We start from the raw sequence: 16,627 nt of genomic DNA, 5'->3' as shown, positions 1-16,627 counted from the left end.
TATGCCTAGTGCCGGTGCGACCCGAGGTACCCACGGCTATACTTGCGTCAAAGAAGGTCACTTTGCAGGGGACTGTCCAAAGTCGACAACACCCACCCCTGGAGCAATGGCCTTAGCCGTTAAAACGGCGGAACAGCCATCCACCTCCTTGGATAGTGCCCCTGTGCCTAGCCCTGAAGAGCCCCAAACAGATGCCTACAATGGAGTAGGACCTGCGGCCATAGTAAGAGTGCTAGTGGAAGGTATCTACTCCTCTGCATTGTTGGATACTGGGTCTCAAGTGACCATCATTTACCAGCCGTTCTACGACTTGCATTTGAAGCATCTGCCTATACAGTCGGCTGAGAAGATGAAATTATGGGGTCTTAGTAGCAAAGACTACCCCATAGATGGTGTGATCCAAGTGCGGTTGGATATACCCCAGCTAAATACCAACAAAACCCACCCCATGGAAGTGGAAGCCTTGATATGTCCCGAGCCCCAGGAACACCCATGTTCCCACATCATATTGGGGACCAACGCGGATGTGGTGCGAGCCCTGATTCCGGCCTATCTGCAGGAAGCTGGTGAATTACCCCTATCCTCTTTACGGATTTACCCAGTATTCAAAGAGGAGTGTTATAGGATCTCTGCCCAAGAAGGTTTGGACAATTCTTCAAACTTGAGAAGGGGTTGACAGAGATTCCACCAGGGGGAGTGAAGCACATGGCCGCGGTACCCAACTACCCGGGCCCAGACAAAGCCGACTGGTATTTCTCACTAGAGACCACACCCAAAGAGGAAGACAAGAAGGGGTTCAAAGTGGTACTAGTGGTACTAGAAATTAAAGAATGGAAGTCTGCCCTTCCTCGCCATTTCAAGGTAGCCATACAGAACATCTCGCCCCACCCCATACGGTTTGACATCGGTCAAGCACTGGTCGGATATACACGGCTACTCCAGTAGAATCCCTGGCTCATGAGAATGGCGCTATTGTACAAGAAGCTCCTATGGGATTGCAGTTCGACTTCAGGGAATCGACCTTGCCCGCAGAGTGGAGGAAATGGCTAAGCGACAAGCAGGTGGAACGCCAAGAGGTGTTCTCCACCAGTGAGATAGATGTGGGCTGCAGCAAGAGTGCTCAACACACGATCCGGTTGGATGACGCCATGCCATTTCGAGAGCGTTCCAGACGCATCGCTCCCAGAGATGTGGAGGATATGAGGGAGGTCTTGAAGGAGATGGAGATGGCGGGTATCATAATGGAGTCCTGTAGCCCCTATGCCTCTCCTACAGTTGTACTGCGGAAAAATAACGGGTCCGTTCGCCTATGCGTGAATTACCGTACCGAATTTCTATCAGGCAGTCAGTGGTTCAGCGTGTTGGACCTGAGGTCTGGATACGACGAGGTACCCATGATCCCTGAAGACCGGGAGAAGACAGCATTTGTCTGCCCCCTCGGGTTTTACCAGTTCACCCAAGGCATTTGCGGCGCACCCGCGACCTTCCAAAAGCTAATTACATAGTTACATAGTAGATGAGGCTGAAAAAAGACATAGGTCCATCAAGTTCAACCTATGCTAAATTTAAACAGATACTTTATCTTATATCTATACTTACTTATTGATCCAGAGGAAGGCAAACAAAAAACCCCATCAAGGGGAAAAATTCATTCCTTCCTGACTCCAAGAATTGGCAATCGGATTAATCCCTGGATCAACATCCTTCCCATGTATACTTATTTGGTATATCCCTGTATACCTTTCCCATCTAAAAAGATGTCCAGCCTTTTTTTGAACAAATCTATTGTATCTGACATCACAGTCTCCATGGGTAATGAATTCCACATTTTAACTGCCCTTACTGTAAAGAAACCTTTCTTTGTTGCTGGTGAAATTTCCTTTCCTCCAACCTTAAGGGATGGCCCCGAGTCCTTTGTACTGCCCGTGGGATGAATAGTTCTTTTGAAAGCTCCTTGTATTTTCCCCGAATATATTTGTATATAATTATCATATCCCCTCTTAGACGCCTCTTTTCAAATGTAAATAAATCTAATTTAGCTAGCCTCTCCTCATAAGTTAGATTGCCATCCCCTTTATTATTGTGGTGGCTCTTCCCTGCACTCTCTCTAGTTCCATAATGTATTTTCTTAGGATTGGTGCCCAAAATTGTACTCCATATTCAAGGTGTGGTCCTACTAGTGCTTTGTAAAGGGGCATAATTATGTTTACTTCCCTTCCATCCACTGCCCGTTTCATGCAAGATAAGATCTTCTTTGCCTTTGCAGCTACTGCATGACATTGGGCACTATTGCTAAGCCTGCAGTCTACAAGCACTCCTATATCCTTCTCCATCAAGGATTCCCCCAATATATCTCCATTTAATTTGTAAGTCGCCTTTTTATTCTTGCATCCCAAATGCATAATCATACATTTATCTGTATTAAACCTCATTTGCCATTTACCTGCCCACGGAAATGGAAAGGAACATTGGTGTTATGAATCCCCGGGATTGTCTAGTCTATCTGGACGAAATCGTGTTTGGCAAAACACTCGAAGAACGCCTTCTGAAAGTACTGGATAGACTAGGAAAAGAAGGCCTGAAATTTTCCCTGGACATATGTCACTTCTGCTGCACCTCGGTCAGCTACGTGGGCCACATACTATCTGCAGAAGGAGTGGCTACTGACCCCTCTAAGGTCGAAGCCTTAGTGAACTGGTCCAGGCCAGATAATGTGATGGAGCTGCGATCCTTCCTGGGGTTTTGTGGATATTACCGCAGATTTGTAGAGGGGTGCCAGCAAGGCAAAGGTAGAGATTTGCCAGCAAGGCAAAGGTTCTCAATATCCTGTTGAAAATCTCCCCCGAGGAACCTCGGCAAAAGGCCGCAACTCTGCGAGCACCGTTCAGGGACAAATGGACGTCGCCTGCAAAAAGGCCTTCACAGGGTTGAAAAAGAGCCTCACGGAAGCCCCTGTCTCAGCCTATGCTGATCCGGAACAGCCGTATATCCTGCATGAGGATGCCAGCTTCAATGGGCTGGGAGCCGTGTTACTTCAAAAATACCCTGCAGGTCTCTGCCCACTAGCGTATGTGAGTCGTAGATTGATGCCAAGTGAACAAAACTATCCAGTTCACAAACTGGAATTTCTAGCACTCAAGTGGGCAGTAGTTGATAAACTACATGATTACCTTTACGGGGTCTCTTTCGAGGTATGGACTGACAACAATCCGTTGACCTACATCCTGACCTCCGCCAAATTGGATGCCACCGGTCACAGGTGGTTGGCGGCCCCATTTAATTATCAATTTACCCTAAAATACAAGCCGGGGACATTGAATATCGGAGCCAATGCTCTATTCAGAAGGCCTGGACTGAGTACAACACCAGACGATGGCCAGTGGGAACAGATTCCTGGCCCTGGAATTCGGGCCATGTGCTCCACAGCAGCTATTGTAGAGAACAAAGTAGCCTTCTCCGAACTCAGAGTAGCTGATTCACTGGGATGTCAGCCCAAGGCACTCCCTGCCGCATACTGCCATCCAGAAGGCATGTCCATCACACAAGATACCATCATGAGATGGAAAGAGTTGGTGATACACCAGATGCGAGACAAGGTGGCTAGAGCTATACACCGGGCCATCCAGCAAAACAACCCCTCCTTAGTGAAGTGTGCTCCTACCGACACGGTCGCTGTTATCATGAGGGAATGGGACAAGTTCCGCATAGATCGTGGCCTTCTCTATCGGGTTGTTCCCTATCATGACCATAGGAAACAACTCGATCTGCCCAGAAGCTTGCAGTACACGGTCCTATGATCTCGGACACCTGGAAGTGGACAAAACCTTCAGCCTAGTTAGAGACAGTTTCTTCTGGCCCAAAATGCAAGGAATCAGTGGAGCGCCATTGTTGGAAGTGCTTGCGGTGCATACAGCGGAAAAAACAGCCCACACGCCAGCCCCAATGGGCCAATTAAATGGACCTAGTCTGCATGGACTCTCTGCATCAAGGCAGAGTCAAAGGGTATCGGGAACGTTCTGGTAGTGACCGATCACTACACCCAATATGCCCAAGTGTTCCCTACCAAGGATCAGAAAGCGCTCACAGTAGCCAAAGTACTGTGGGAAAAATACGGGAAAATTACGGTTTGCCTAATCGGATGGACTCTGATCAAGGGAGAGACTGAGAGCAGGTTAGTAAAGGAGCTCCTAAACTTGCTCAACATCGAGAAGTCTCAAAGCTGTGACCATGCAGCAAGCTTGAGCCTATAGGGAACCATGTTAAAAATGGTTTTTGAAGCAAAAAGTGGCACTGTGTGCTCATTTGCATGTCATTTCCCAGAATCCCTTGCTGCAGTGGAAGTGCTGTGTGCTGGGTGATAATGGGGAAAGGCAGGGTTGCAGACCTGCCTAAGACATGCAGATGAGCATACAGTTGTATTTACGTGTGTGTGTGTGTGTGTGTGTGTGTTCACAAGTGATCTTTTTATTTGATATATATATATATATCAAATAAAAAGATCACTTGTGAGCACATTCACATGTCTTAGGCCGTGCCTATAGTGCAGTCGACGGCGACATGGCAGGTGACATCACCCGTCGCCACAGGCAAAAGTTATGTTTCGCCGGGCGGCGGGGTCGCGGGATTCCGGCAATTTGATTTGTTCAAGGGCCGTCACGTGACGCGACAGCCCTTGAAAAATTACATTTTGCCGGCTTCAAGTTTCCGTGACGGCGACGTTGCTCCGTTGCTTTGTCGCTGTCGCGCGCACTATAAGCGCACGCGGCGGCGGCAATGTGTTTGTTTTCGGGCGACGCCGCGTCGCCGGCACTATAAGCGCGGCCTTAGGCAGGTCTGCAACCCTGCCTTTCACCATTATCCCCAGCATACAGTGCTTCCACTGCAGCAAGGGATTCTGGGAAATGACATGCAAATGAGCACACAGTGTGTCAACTTTTGCCTGAAAAACCATTGTTACATGGAGCCCATATAAGCTAATGCTCGCTGTTAACACAGCTTTAAAAGCACAGCGTGGGCATCAGATGCAAAGCCAGAGAAACCATTCACAGACATACATACAAGGCTGAAACATAACGTAAAACGTTTATATATATATATATATATATATATATATATATATACACACACACACGCAATATTTACAAACTTACACATAGACACACACAGATATACATCATACACACACACAGATATACAACACACACACACACACACACACACACACACACACACACACACACACACACACACACACACACACTGTAACCTCTCACAAACACACACAGCAGTGTGTAACCTCCCCCATACACAGGCAGAGCCGTGTGTAACCTCTTGCACACACACGTGAAGTGTTTAACCTCTCATGCACGCACGCACACATACACACACACACACACACACACACAGTGTTTTACCATACACACACACACACACACATCAGTGTTGTGCCTCATGTTCCTGTATATGTTCCTGTATATTACCTTTGGTAGTTTTTCCATTCAGTCGTTGTGTGTCAGCGTCCTGTCTGTGTCACTGGAATCTAGAGGAGATTAAAGACAAAGTTAATAAAGCGATGCTCTGCAGGTTCCTGGCTATGGGCGCGATGCTCTGTAGGTTCCTGGCTATGGGCGCGATGCTCTGCAGGTTCCTGGCTATGGGCGCGATGCTGTGCGAGGCTCCCTGGCTCTGGGCGCAATGCTCTGCAGGTTCCTGGCTTTGGGCGCGATGCTGTGCGAAGCTCGCTGGCTCTGGGCGCGATGCTCTGCAGGTTCCTGGCTATGGGTGCGATGCTGTGCGAGACTCCCTGGCTCTAGGCGTGATGCCCTGCAAAGCTCCTGGCACGATGCAGTGCGAGGTTCCCTGGCACGATGCAGTGCGAGGTTCCCTGGCTCTGGGCACGATGCAGTGCGAGGTTCCCTGGCTCCTGGCACGATGCAGTGCGAGGTTCCCTGGCTCTGGGCGCGAAATTCCCTGGCTCTGGGCATGATGCAGTGCGAGGTTCCTTGGCTCTGGGCGTGATGCTGTGCGAGGCTCCCTGGCTCTGGGCGCGAGGTTCCCTGGCTCTGGGCATGATGCAGTGCGAGGTTCCTTGGCTCTGGGCGTGATGCTGTGCGAGGCTCCCTGGCTCTGGGAGTGATGCAGTGCGAGGTTCCCTGGCTCTGGGAGTGATGCAGTGCGAGGTTCCCTGGCTCTGGGCGCGAGGTTCCCTGGCTCTGGGCGTGATGCAGTGCGAGGTTCCTTGGCTCTGGGCGTGATGCTGTGCGAGGCTCCCTGGCTCTGGGCGCGATGCAGTGCAAGGTTCCCGGGCTCTGGGCGCGATGCTGTGCGAGGTTCCTTGGCTCTGGGCGTGATGCTGTGCGAGGCTCCCTGGCTCTGGGCGCGATGCAGTGCGAGGTTCCCTGGCTCTGGGCGCGATGCAGTGCGAGGTTCCCTGGCTCTGGGCGCTATGCAGTGCGAGGTTCCCTGGCTCTGGGCACAATGCAGTGCGAGGTTCCCTGGCTCTGGGCGCGATGCAGTGCGAGGTTCCCTTGCTCTGGGCATGATGCAGTGCGAGGTTCCCTGGCTCTGGGCGCGATGTAGTGCGAGGTTCCCTGGCTCTGGGCGCGATGCAGTGCGAGGTTCCCTGGCTCTGGGCGTGATGCAGTGCGAGGTTCCCTGGCTCTGGGCGCGAGGTTCCCTGGCTCTGGGCGCGATGCAGTGCGACGTTCCCTGGCTCTGGGCGTGATGCAGTGCGAGCTTCCCTGGCTCTGGGCGCGAGGTTCCCTGGCTCTGGGCGCGATGCAGTGCGAGGTTCACTGGCTCTGGGCGTGATGCAGTGCGAGGTTCCCTGGCTCTGGGCGCGATGCTGTGCGAGGTTCCCTGGCTCTGGGCGCGATGCTGTGCGAGGTTCCCTGGCTCTGGGAGTGATGCAGTGCGAGGTTCCCTGGCTCTGGGCGCGATGCTGTGTGAGGTTCCCTGGTCTGGGCGCGATGCTGTGCGAGGTTCCCTGGCTCTGGGCGCGATGCAGTGCGAGGTTCCCTGGCTCTGGGCGCGATCAAGTGCGAGGTTCCCTGGCTCTGGGCGCGATGCTGTGCGAGGTTCCCTGGCTCTGGGCGTGATGCTGTGCGAGGTTCCCTGGCTCTGGGCGCAATACAGTGCGAGGTTCCCTGGCTCTGGGCGCGATGCAGTGCGAGGTTCCCTGGCTCTGGGCGTGATGCTGTGCGAGGTTCCCTGGCTCTGGGCACTATGCTGTGCGAGGTTCCCTGGCTCTGGGCGTGATGCAGTGTGAGGTTCCCTGGCTCTGGGCGCGATGCAGTGCGAGGTTCCCTGACTCTGGCCGTGATGCTGTGCGATGTTCCGTGGCTCTGGGCGTGATGCTGTGCGAGGTTCCCTGGCTCTGGGCGCGATGCAGTGCGAGGTTCCTTGGTTCTGGGCGCGATGCAGTGCGAGGTTCCCTGGCTCTGGGCGTGATGCTGTGCGAGGTTCCCTGGCTCTGGGCGTGATGCAGTGCGAGGTTCCCTGGCTCTGGGCGCGATGCTGTGCGAGGTTCCCTGGTTCTGGGCGCGATGCAGTGCGAGGTTCCCTGGCTCTGGGCGTGATGCAGTGCGAGGTTCCTTGGCTCTGGGCGTGATGCAGTGCGAGGTTCCTTGGCTCTGGGCGCGATGCTGTGCGAGGTTCCCTGGCTCTGGGCGCAATGCAGTGCGAGGTTCCCTGGCTCTGGGCGTGATGCTGTGCGAGGTTCCCTGGCTCTGGGCGCGAGGTTCCCTGGCTCTGGGCGTGATGCAGTGCGAGGTTCCCTGGCTCTGGGCGTGATGCAGTGCGAGGTTCCTTGGTTCTGGGCGCGCTGCAGTGCGAGGTTCCCTGGCTCTGGGCGTGATGCTGTGCGAGGTTCCCTGGCTCTGGGCGTGATGCAGTGCGAGGTTCCCTGGCTCTGGGCGCGATGCTGTGCGAGGTTCCCTGGTTCTGGGCGCGATGCAGTGCGAGGTTCCCTGGCTCTGGGCGTGATGCAGTGCGAGGTTCCTTGGCTCTGGGCGTGATGCAGTGCGAGGTTCCTTGGCTCTGGGCGCGATGCTGTGCGAGGTTCCCTGGCTCTGGGCGCAATGCAGTGCGAGGTTCCCTGGCTCTGGGCGTGATGCTGTGCGAGGTTCCCTGGCTCTGGGCGCGAGGTTCCCTGGCTCTGGGCGTGATGCAGTGCGAGGTTCCCTGGCTCTGGGCGTGATGCAGTGCGAGGTTCCCTGGCTCTGGGCGTGATGCTGTGCGAGGTTCCCTGGCTCTGGGCGCGATGCTGTGCGAGGTTCCCTGGCTCTGGGCGCGATGCTGTGCGAGGTTCCCTGGCTCTGGGCGCGATGCTGTGCGAGGTTCCCTGGCTCTGGGCGCAATGCAGTGCGAGGTTCCCTGGCTCTGGGCGTGATGCAGTGCGAGGTTCCCTGGCTCTGGGCGCGATGCTGTGCGAGGTTCCCTGGTTCTGGGCGCGATGCAGTGCGAGGTTCCCTGGCTCTGGGCGCGATGCTGTGCGAGGTTCCCTGGCTCTGGGCGCAATACAGTGCGTGGTTCCCTGGCTCTGGGCGTGATGCAGTGCGAGATTCCCTGGTTCTGGGCGCGATGCAGTGCGAGGTTCCCTGGCTCTGGGTGTGATGCAGTGCGAGGTTCCCTGGCTCTGGGCGTGATGCAGTGCGAGGTTCCCTGGCTCTGGGCGCGATGCAGTGCGAGGTTCCCTGGCTCTGGGCGCGATGCAGTGCGAAGCTCCTGGTACGATGCAGTGCGAGGTTCCCTGGCTCTGGGCGCGATGCAGTGCGAGGTTCCCTGGCTCTGGGCGCGATGCAGTGCGAGGTTCCCTGGCTCTGGGCGAGATGCAGTGCGAGGTTCCCTGGCTCTGGGCGCGATGCAGTGCGAGGTTCCCTGGCTCTGGGCGCGATGCTGTGCGAGGTTCCCTGGCTCTGGGCGCGATGCAGTGCGAGGTTCCCTGGCTCTGGGCGCGATGCTGTGCGAGGTTCCCTGGCTCTGGGCGCGATGCAGTGCGAGGTTCCCTGGCTCTGGGCGCGATGCTGCGCGAGGTTCCCTGGCTCTGGGCGCGATGCAGTGCGAGGTTCCCTGGCTCTGGGCGCGATGCTGTGCGAGGTTCCCTGGCTCTGGGCGCGATGCTGTGCGAGGTTCCCTGGCTCTGAGCGCGATGCAGTGCGAGGTTCCCTGGCTCTGGGCGTGATGCAGTGCGAGGTTCCCGGGCTCTGGGCGCGATGCTGTGCGAGGTTCCCTGGCTCTGAGCGCGATGCTGTGCGAGGTTCCCTGGTTCTGGGCGCGATGCTGTGCGAGGTTCCCTGGCTCTGGGCGCGATGCAGTGTGAGGTTCCCTGGTTCTGGGCGCGATGCTGTGCGAGGTTCCCTGGCTCTGGGCGCGATGCAGTGCGAGGTTCCCTGGCTCTGGGCGCGATGCTGTGCGAGGTTCCCTGGCTCTGGGCGCGATGCTGTGTGAGGTTCCCTGGCTCTGGGCGCGATGCAGTGCGAGGTTCCCTGGCTCTGGGCGCGATGCTGTGCGAGGTTCCCTGGCTCTGGGCGCGATGCAGTGCGAGGTTCCCTGGCTCTGGGCGCGATGCTGTGCGAGGTTCCCTGGCTCTGGGCGCGATGCAGTGCGAGGTTCCCTGGCTCTGGGCGCGATGCTGTGCGAGGTTCCCTGGCTCTGGGCGCGATGCTGTGCGAGGTTCCCTGGCTATGGGCGCGATGCTGTGCGAGGTTCCCTGGCTCTGGGCGCGATGCAGTGCGAGGTTCCCTGGCTCTGGGCGCGATGCTGTGCGAGGTTCCCTGGCTCTGGGCGTGATGCAGTGTGAGGTTCCCTGGCTCTGGGCGTGATGCAGTGCGAGGTTCCCTGGCTCTGTGCGTGATGCTGTGCCAGGTTCCCTGGCTCTGGGCGCGATGCAGTGCGAGGTTCCCTGGCTCTGGGCGCGATGCTGTGCGAGGTTCCCTGGCTCTGGGCGTGATGCAGTGTGAGGTTCCCTGGCTCTGGGCGTGATGCAGTGCGAGGTGCCCTGGCTCTGGGCATGATGCAGTGTGAGGTTCCCTGGCTCTGGGCGTGATGCTGTGCGAGGTTCCCTGGCTCTGGGCGCGATGCAGTGCGAGGTTCCCCGGCTCTGGGCGCGATGCTGTGCGAGGTTCCCTGGCTCTGGGCGCGATGCAGTGCGAAGCTCCTGGTACGATGCAGTGCGAGGTTCCCTGGCTCTGGGCGCGATGCAGTGCGAGGTTCCCTGGCTCTGGGCGCGATGCAGTGCGAGGTTCCCTGGCTCTGGGCGAGATGCAGTGCGAGGTTCCCTGGCTCTGGGCGCGATGCAGTGCGAGGTTCCCTGGCTCTGGGCGCGATGCTGTGCGAGGTTCCCTGGCTCTGGGCGCGATGCAGTGCGAGGTTCCCTGGCTCTGGGCGCGATGCTGTGCGAGGTTCCCTGGCTCTGGGCGCGATGCAGTGCGAGGTTCCCTGGCTCTGGGCGCGATGCTGCGCGAGGTTCCCTGGCTCTGGGCGCGATGCAGTGCGAGGTTCCCTGGCTCTGGGCGCGATGCTGTGCGAGGTTCCCTGGCTCTGGGCGCGATGCTGTGCGAGGTTCCCTGGCTCTGGGCGCGATGCAGTGCGAGGTTCCCTGGTTCTGGGCGCGATGCAGTGCGAGGTTCCCTGGTTCTGGGCGCGATGCAGTGCGAGGTTCCCTGGTTCTGGGCGCGATGCAGTGCGAGGTTCCCTGGTTCTGGGCGGGATGCAGTGCGAGGTTCCCTGGCTCTGGGTGTGATGCAGTGCGAGGTTCCCTGGCTCTGGGCACGATGCAGTGCGAAGTTCCCTGGCTCTGGGCGTGATGCTGTGCGAGGTTCGCTGGCTCTGGGCGCGATGCTGTGCGAGGTTCCCTGGCTCTGGGCGTGATGCAGTGCGAGGTTCCCTGGCTCTGGGCGCGATGCAGTGCGAGGTTCCCTGGCTCTGGGCGCGATGCTGTGCGAGGTTCCCTGGCTCTGGGCGTGATGCTGTGCGAGGTTCCCTGGCTCTGGGCGCGATGCAGTGCGAGGTTCCCTGGCTCTGGGCGCGATGCAGCGCGAGGTTCCCTGGTTCTGGGCGCGATGCAGTGCAAGGTTCCCTGGTTCTGGGCGCGATGCAGTGCGAGGTTCCCTGGCTCTGGGCGTGATGCAGTGCGAGGTTCCCTGGCTCTGGGCGCGATGCAGTGCGAGGTTCCCTGGCTCTGGGCGTGATGCAGTGCGAGGTTCCCTGGCTCTTGGCGCGATGTTCCCTGGCTCTGGGCGCGATGCAGTGCGAGGTTCCCTGGCTCTGGGCGCGATGCAGTGCGAGGTTCCCTGGTTCTGGGCGTGATGCAGTGTGAGGTTCCCTGGTTCTGGGCGCGATGCAGTGCGAGGTTCCCTGGCTCTGGGTGCGATGCTGTTTGAGGTTCCCTGGCTCTGGGCGCGATGCAGTGTGAGGATCCCTGGTTCTGGGCACGATGCAGTGCGAGGTTCCCTGGTTCTGGGCGCGATGCAGTGCGAGGTTCCCTGGCTCTGGGCGCGATGCTGTGCGAGGTTCCCTGGCTCTGGGCGCGATGCAGTGTGAGGATCCCTGGTTCTGGGCACGATGCAGTGCGAGGTTCCCTGGTTCTGGGCGCGATGCAGTGCGAGGTTCCCTGGTTTTTGGCGCGATGCAGTGCGAAGTTCCCTGGCTCTGGGCGCGATGCTGTGCGAGGTTCCCTGGCTCAGGGCATGATGCTGTGCGAGTTTCCCTGGCTCTGGGCGCGATGCAGTGCGAGGTTCCCTGGCTCTGGGCGCGATGCAGTGCGAGGTTCCCTGGCTCTGGGCGTGATGCAGTGCGATGTTCCCTGGCTCTGGGCGCGATGCAGTGCGAGTTTCCCTGATTCTGGGCGCGATGCAGTGCGAAGTTCCCTGGCTCTGGGCGCGATGCTGTGCGAGGTTCCCTGGCTCTGGGCGCGATGCAGTGCGAGGTTCCCTGGTTCTGGGCGCGATGCTGTGCGAGGTTCCTTGGCTCTGGGCGTGATGCTGTGCGAGGTTCTCTGGCTCTGGGCGCGATGCAGTGTGAGGTTCCCTGGTTCTGGGCGCGATGCAGTTTGAGTTTCCCTGGCTCTGGGCGTGATGCTGTGTGAGGTTCCCTGGCTCTGGGCGCGATGCAGTGCGAGGTTCCCTGGCTCTGGGCACGATGCTGTGCGAGGTTCCCTGGCTCAGGGCGCGATGCAGCGCGAGGTTCCTTGGCTCTGGGCGCGATGCAGCGCGAGGTTCCCTGGCTCTGGGCGTGATGCAGTGCGAGGTTCCCTGGCTCTGGGCGTGATGCAGTGCGAGGTTCCCTGGCTCTGGGCGCGATGCAGTGCGAGGTTCCCTGGCTCTGGGCGCGATGCTGTGCGAGGTTCCCTGGCTCTGGGTGTGATGCTGTGCGAGGTTCCCTGGCTCTGGGCGCAATACAGTGCAAGGTTCCCTGGCTCTGGGCGCAATACAGTGTATGGTTCCCTTGCTCTGGGCATGATGCTGTGCGAGGCTCCCTGGCTCTGGGCGCGATGCAGTGCGAGGTTCCCTGGCTCTGGGCGCGATGTTCCCTGGCTCTGGGCACGATGCTGTGCAAGGTTCCCTGGCTCTGGGCGCGATGCAGTGCGAAGCTCCTGGTACGATGCTGTGCGAGGTTCCCTGGCTCTGGGCGCGATGCAGTGCTAGGTTCCCTTGCTCTAGGCGCGATGCAGTGCGAGGTTCCCTGGTTCTAGGCGCGATGCTGTGCGAGGTTCCCTGGCTCTGGGCGCGATGCAGTGCGAGGTTCCCTGGCTCTGGGCGCGATGCAGTGCGAGGTTCCCTGGCTCTGGGCGTGATACAGTGCGAGGTTCCCTGGCCCTGGGCGTGATGTTGTGCGAGGTTCCCTGGCTCTGGGCGCAATGCAGTGCGAGGTTCCCTGGCTCTGGGCGTGATGCAGTGCGAGGTTCCCTGGCTCTGGGCGTGATGCAGTGCGAGGTTCCCTGGCTCTGGGCGTGATGCAGTGCAAGGTTCCCTGGCTCTGGGCGCGATGCAGTGCGAAGTTCCCTGGCTCTGGGCGTGATGCAGTGCGAGGTTCCCTGGCTCTGGGCGCGATGCTGTGCGAGGTTCCCTGGCTCTGGGCGCGATGCTGTGCGAGGTTCCCTGGCTCTGGGCGCGAGGTTCCCTGGCTCTGGGCGCGATGCTGTGCGAGGTTCCCTGGCTCTGGGCATGATGTAGTGCGAGGTTCCCTGGCTCAGGGCGTGATGCAGTGCGAAGTTCCCTGGCTCTGGGCGCGATGCAGTGAGAGGTTCCCTGGTTCTGGGCGCGATGCTGTGCGAGGTTCCCTGGCTCTGGGCGCGATGCTGTGCGAGGTTCCCTGGCTCTGGGCGTGATGCTGTGCGAGGTTCCCTGGCTCTGGGCGTGATGCAGTGCGAGGTTCCCTGGCTCTTGGCGTGATGTTCCCTGGCTCTGGGCGCGAGGTTCCCTGGCTCTGGGCGCGATGCAGTGCGAGGTTCCCTGGCTCTGGGCGCGATGCAGTGCGAAGTTCCCTGGCTCTGGGCGTGATGCAGTGCGAGGTTCCCTGGCTCTGGGCGCGATGCTGTGCGAGGTTCCCTGGCTCTGGGCGTGATGCAGTGCGAGGTTCCCTCGCTCTGGGCGCGATGCTGTGCGAGGTTCCCTGGCTCTGGGCGTGATGCTGTGCGAGGTTCCCTGGCTCTGGGCGCGATGCAGTGCGAGGTTCCCTGGCTCTGGGCGTGATGCTGTGCGAGGTTCCCTGGCTCTGGGCGTGATGCTGTGCGAGGTTCCCTGGCTCTGGGCGTGATGCTGTGCGAGGTTCCCTGGCTCTGGGCGCGATGCTGTGCGAGGTTCCCTGGCTCTGGGCGCGATGCAGTGCGAGGTTCGCTGGCTCTGGGCGTGATGCTGTGCGAGGTTCCCTGGCTCTGGGCGCGATGCAGTGCGAGGTTCCCTGGCTCTGGGCGCGATGCTGTGCGAGGTTCCCTGGCTCTGGGCGCGATGCAGTGTGAGGTTCCCTGGCTCTGGGGGTGATGCTGTGCGAGGTTCCCTGGCTCTGGGCGCGATGCAGTGCGAGGTTCCCTGGTTCTGGGCGCGATGCAGTGCGAGGTTCCCTGGTTCTGGGCGGGATGCAGTGCGAGGTTCCCTGGCTCTGGGTGTGATGCAGTGCGAGGTTCCCTGGCTCTGGGCACGATGCAGTGCGAAGTTCCCTGGCTCTGGGCGTGATGCTGTGCGAGGTTCGCTGGCTCTGGGCGCGATGCTGTGCGAGGTTCCCTGGCTCTGGGCGTGATGCTGTGCGAGGTTCCCTGGCTCTGGGCGCGATGCTGTGCGAGGTTCCCTGGCTCTGGGCGTGATGCTGTGCGAGGTTCCCTGGCTCTGGGCGTGATGCAGTGCGAGGTTCCCTGGCTCTGGGCGCGATGCAGTGCGAGGTTCCCTGGCTCTGGGCGCGATGCAGCGCGAGGTTCCCTGGTTCTGGGCGCGATGCAGTGCAAGGTTCCCTGGCTCTGGGCGTGATGCAGTGCGAGGTTCCCTGGCTCTGGGCGCGATGCAGTGCGAGGTTCCCTGGCTCTGGGCGTGATGCAGTGCGAGGTTCCCTGGCTCTTGGCGCGATGTTCCCTGGCTCTGGGCGCGAGGTTCCCTGGCTCTGGGCGCGAGGTTCCCTGGCTCTGGGCGCGATGCAGTGTGAGGTTCCCTGGCTCTGGGCGTGATGCTGTGCGAGGTTCCCTGGCTCTGGGCGCAATTCAATGCGAGGTTCCCTGGCTCTGGGCGTGATGCAGTGCGAGGTTCCCTGGCTCTGGGCGCGATGCAGTGCGAGGTTCCCTGGCTCTGGGCGCGATGTTCCCTGGCTCTGGGCACGATGCTGTGCGAGGTTCCCTGGCTCTGGGCGCGATGCTGTGCAAGGTTCCCTGGCTCTGGGCGCGATGCAGTGCGAAGCTCCTGGTACGATGCTGTGCGAGGTTCCCTGGCTCTGGGCGCGATGCAGTGCGAGGTTCCCTGGCTCTAGGCGCGATGCAGTGCGAGGTTCCCTGGTTCTAGGCGCGATGCAGTGCGAGGTTCCCTGGCTCTGGGCGCGATGCAGTGTGAGGTTCCCTGGCTCTGGGCGCGATGCAGTGCGAGGTTCCCTGGCTCTGGGCGTGATGCAGTGCGAGGTTCCCTGGCTCTGGGCGTGATGCTGTGCGAGGTTCCCTGGCTCTGGGCGCAATGCAGTGCTAGGTTCCCTGGCTCTGGGCGTGATGCAGTGCAAGGTTCCCTGGCTCTGGGCACTATGCTGTGCAAGGTTCCCTGGCTCAGGGCACGATGCAGTGCGAGGTTCCCTGGCTCTGGGCGTGATGCAGTGCGAGGTTCCCTGGCTCTGGGCGCGATGCTGTGCGAGGTTCCCTGGCTCTGGGCGCGATGCTGTGCGAGGTTCCCTGGCTCTGGGCGCGATGCTGTGCGAGGTTCCCTGGCTCTGGGCGTGATGCAGTGCGAGGTTCCCTGGCTCTGGGCGCGAGGTTCCCTGGCTCTGGGCGCGATGCAGTGCGAGATGCAGTGCGAGGTTCCCTGGCTCTGGGCGCGATGCAGTGCGAGGTTCCCTGGCTCTGGGCGAGATGCAGTGCGAGGTTCCCTGGCTCTGGGCGCGATGCAGTCCGAGGTTCTCTGGCTCAGGGCGGTATGCCGTGCGAGGTTCCCTGGCTCTGGGCATGATGCAGTGCGAGGTTCCCTGGCTCTGGGCGCGATGCAGTGCGAGGTTCCCTGGCTCTGGGCGCGATGCTGTGCGAGGTTCCCTGGCTCTGGGCGCGATGCAGTGTGAGGTTCCCTGGCTCTGGGGGCGATGCTGTGCGAGGTTCCCTGGCTCTGGGCGCGATGCAGTGCGAGGTTCCCTGGTTCTGGGCGCGATGCAGTGCGAGGTTCCCTGGTTCTGGGCGTGATGCAGTGCGAGGTTCCCTGGCTCCTGGCGTGATGCAGTGCGAGGTTCCCTGGCTCTGGGCGCGATGCAGTGCGAAGTTCCCTGGCTCTGGGCGTGATGCTCTCCGAGGTTCGCTGGCTCTGGGCGCGATGCTGTGCGAGGTTCCCTGGCTCTGGGCGCGATGCTGTGCGAGGTTCCCTGGCTCTGGGCGCAATGCAGTGCGAAGTTCCCTGGCTCTGGGCGTGATGCTGTGCGAGGTTCGCTGGCTCTGGGCGCGATGCTGTGCGAGGTTCCCTGGCTCTGGGCGCGATGCTGTGCGAGGTTCCCTGGCTCTGGGCGCGATGCAGTGCGAGGTTCCCTGGCTCTGGGCGCGATGCAGCGCGAGGTTCCCTGGTTCTGGGTGCGATGCAGTGCAAGGTTCTCTGGTTCTGGGCGCGATGCAGTGCGAGGTTCCCTGGCTCTGGGCGTGATGCAGTGCGAGGTTCCCTAGCTCTGGGCGCGATGCAGTGCGAAGTTCCCTGGCTCTGGGCGTGATGCAGTGCGAGGTTCCCTGGCTCTTGGCGCGATGTTCCCTGGCTCTGGGCGCGAGGTTCCCTGGCTCTGGGCGCGAGGTTCCCTGGCTCTGGGCGCGATGCAGTGCGAGGTTCCCTGGCTCTGGGCGCGATGCAGTGCGAGGTTCCCTGGCTCTGGGCGCAATACAGTGCGAGGTTCCCTGGCTCTGGGCGTGATGCAGTGCGAGGTTCCCTGGCTCTGGGTGCGATGCTGTGCGAGGTTCCCTGGCTCTGGGCGCGATGCT

The 16,627-nt window shown here is 59.9% G+C and overlaps 1 protein-coding gene across 13 annotated transcripts in view; it reads right to left on the bottom strand.

The window, feature by feature from the left end:
* DMTN (dematin actin binding protein) overlaps positions 1 to 16,627 on the bottom strand; it is a 57,789-nt gene that overhangs the window by 29,306 nt on the left and 11,856 nt on the right. For all 13 annotated transcript variants that reach the window (XM_075601446.1, XM_075601441.1, XM_075601440.1 and 10 more), the window contains one exon: positions 5,481 to 5,539. In XM_075601446.1, coding sequence (XP_075457561.1) covers positions 5,481 to 5,498 — 18 coding nt within the window. In that variant the 5' untranslated portion in view covers positions 5,499 to 5,539. The remainder of the gene's footprint in view (positions 1 to 5,480; positions 5,540 to 16,627) is intronic.

Source organism: Ascaphus truei, chromosome 5 (assembly GCF_040206685.1).
Source record: "Ascaphus truei isolate aAscTru1 chromosome 5, aAscTru1.hap1, whole genome shotgun sequence".
NCBI classification, from domain to species: Eukaryota; Metazoa; Chordata; class Amphibia; order Anura; family Ascaphidae; genus Ascaphus; species Ascaphus truei.
This window is presented reverse-complemented; position numbering and strand designations above follow the sequence as displayed.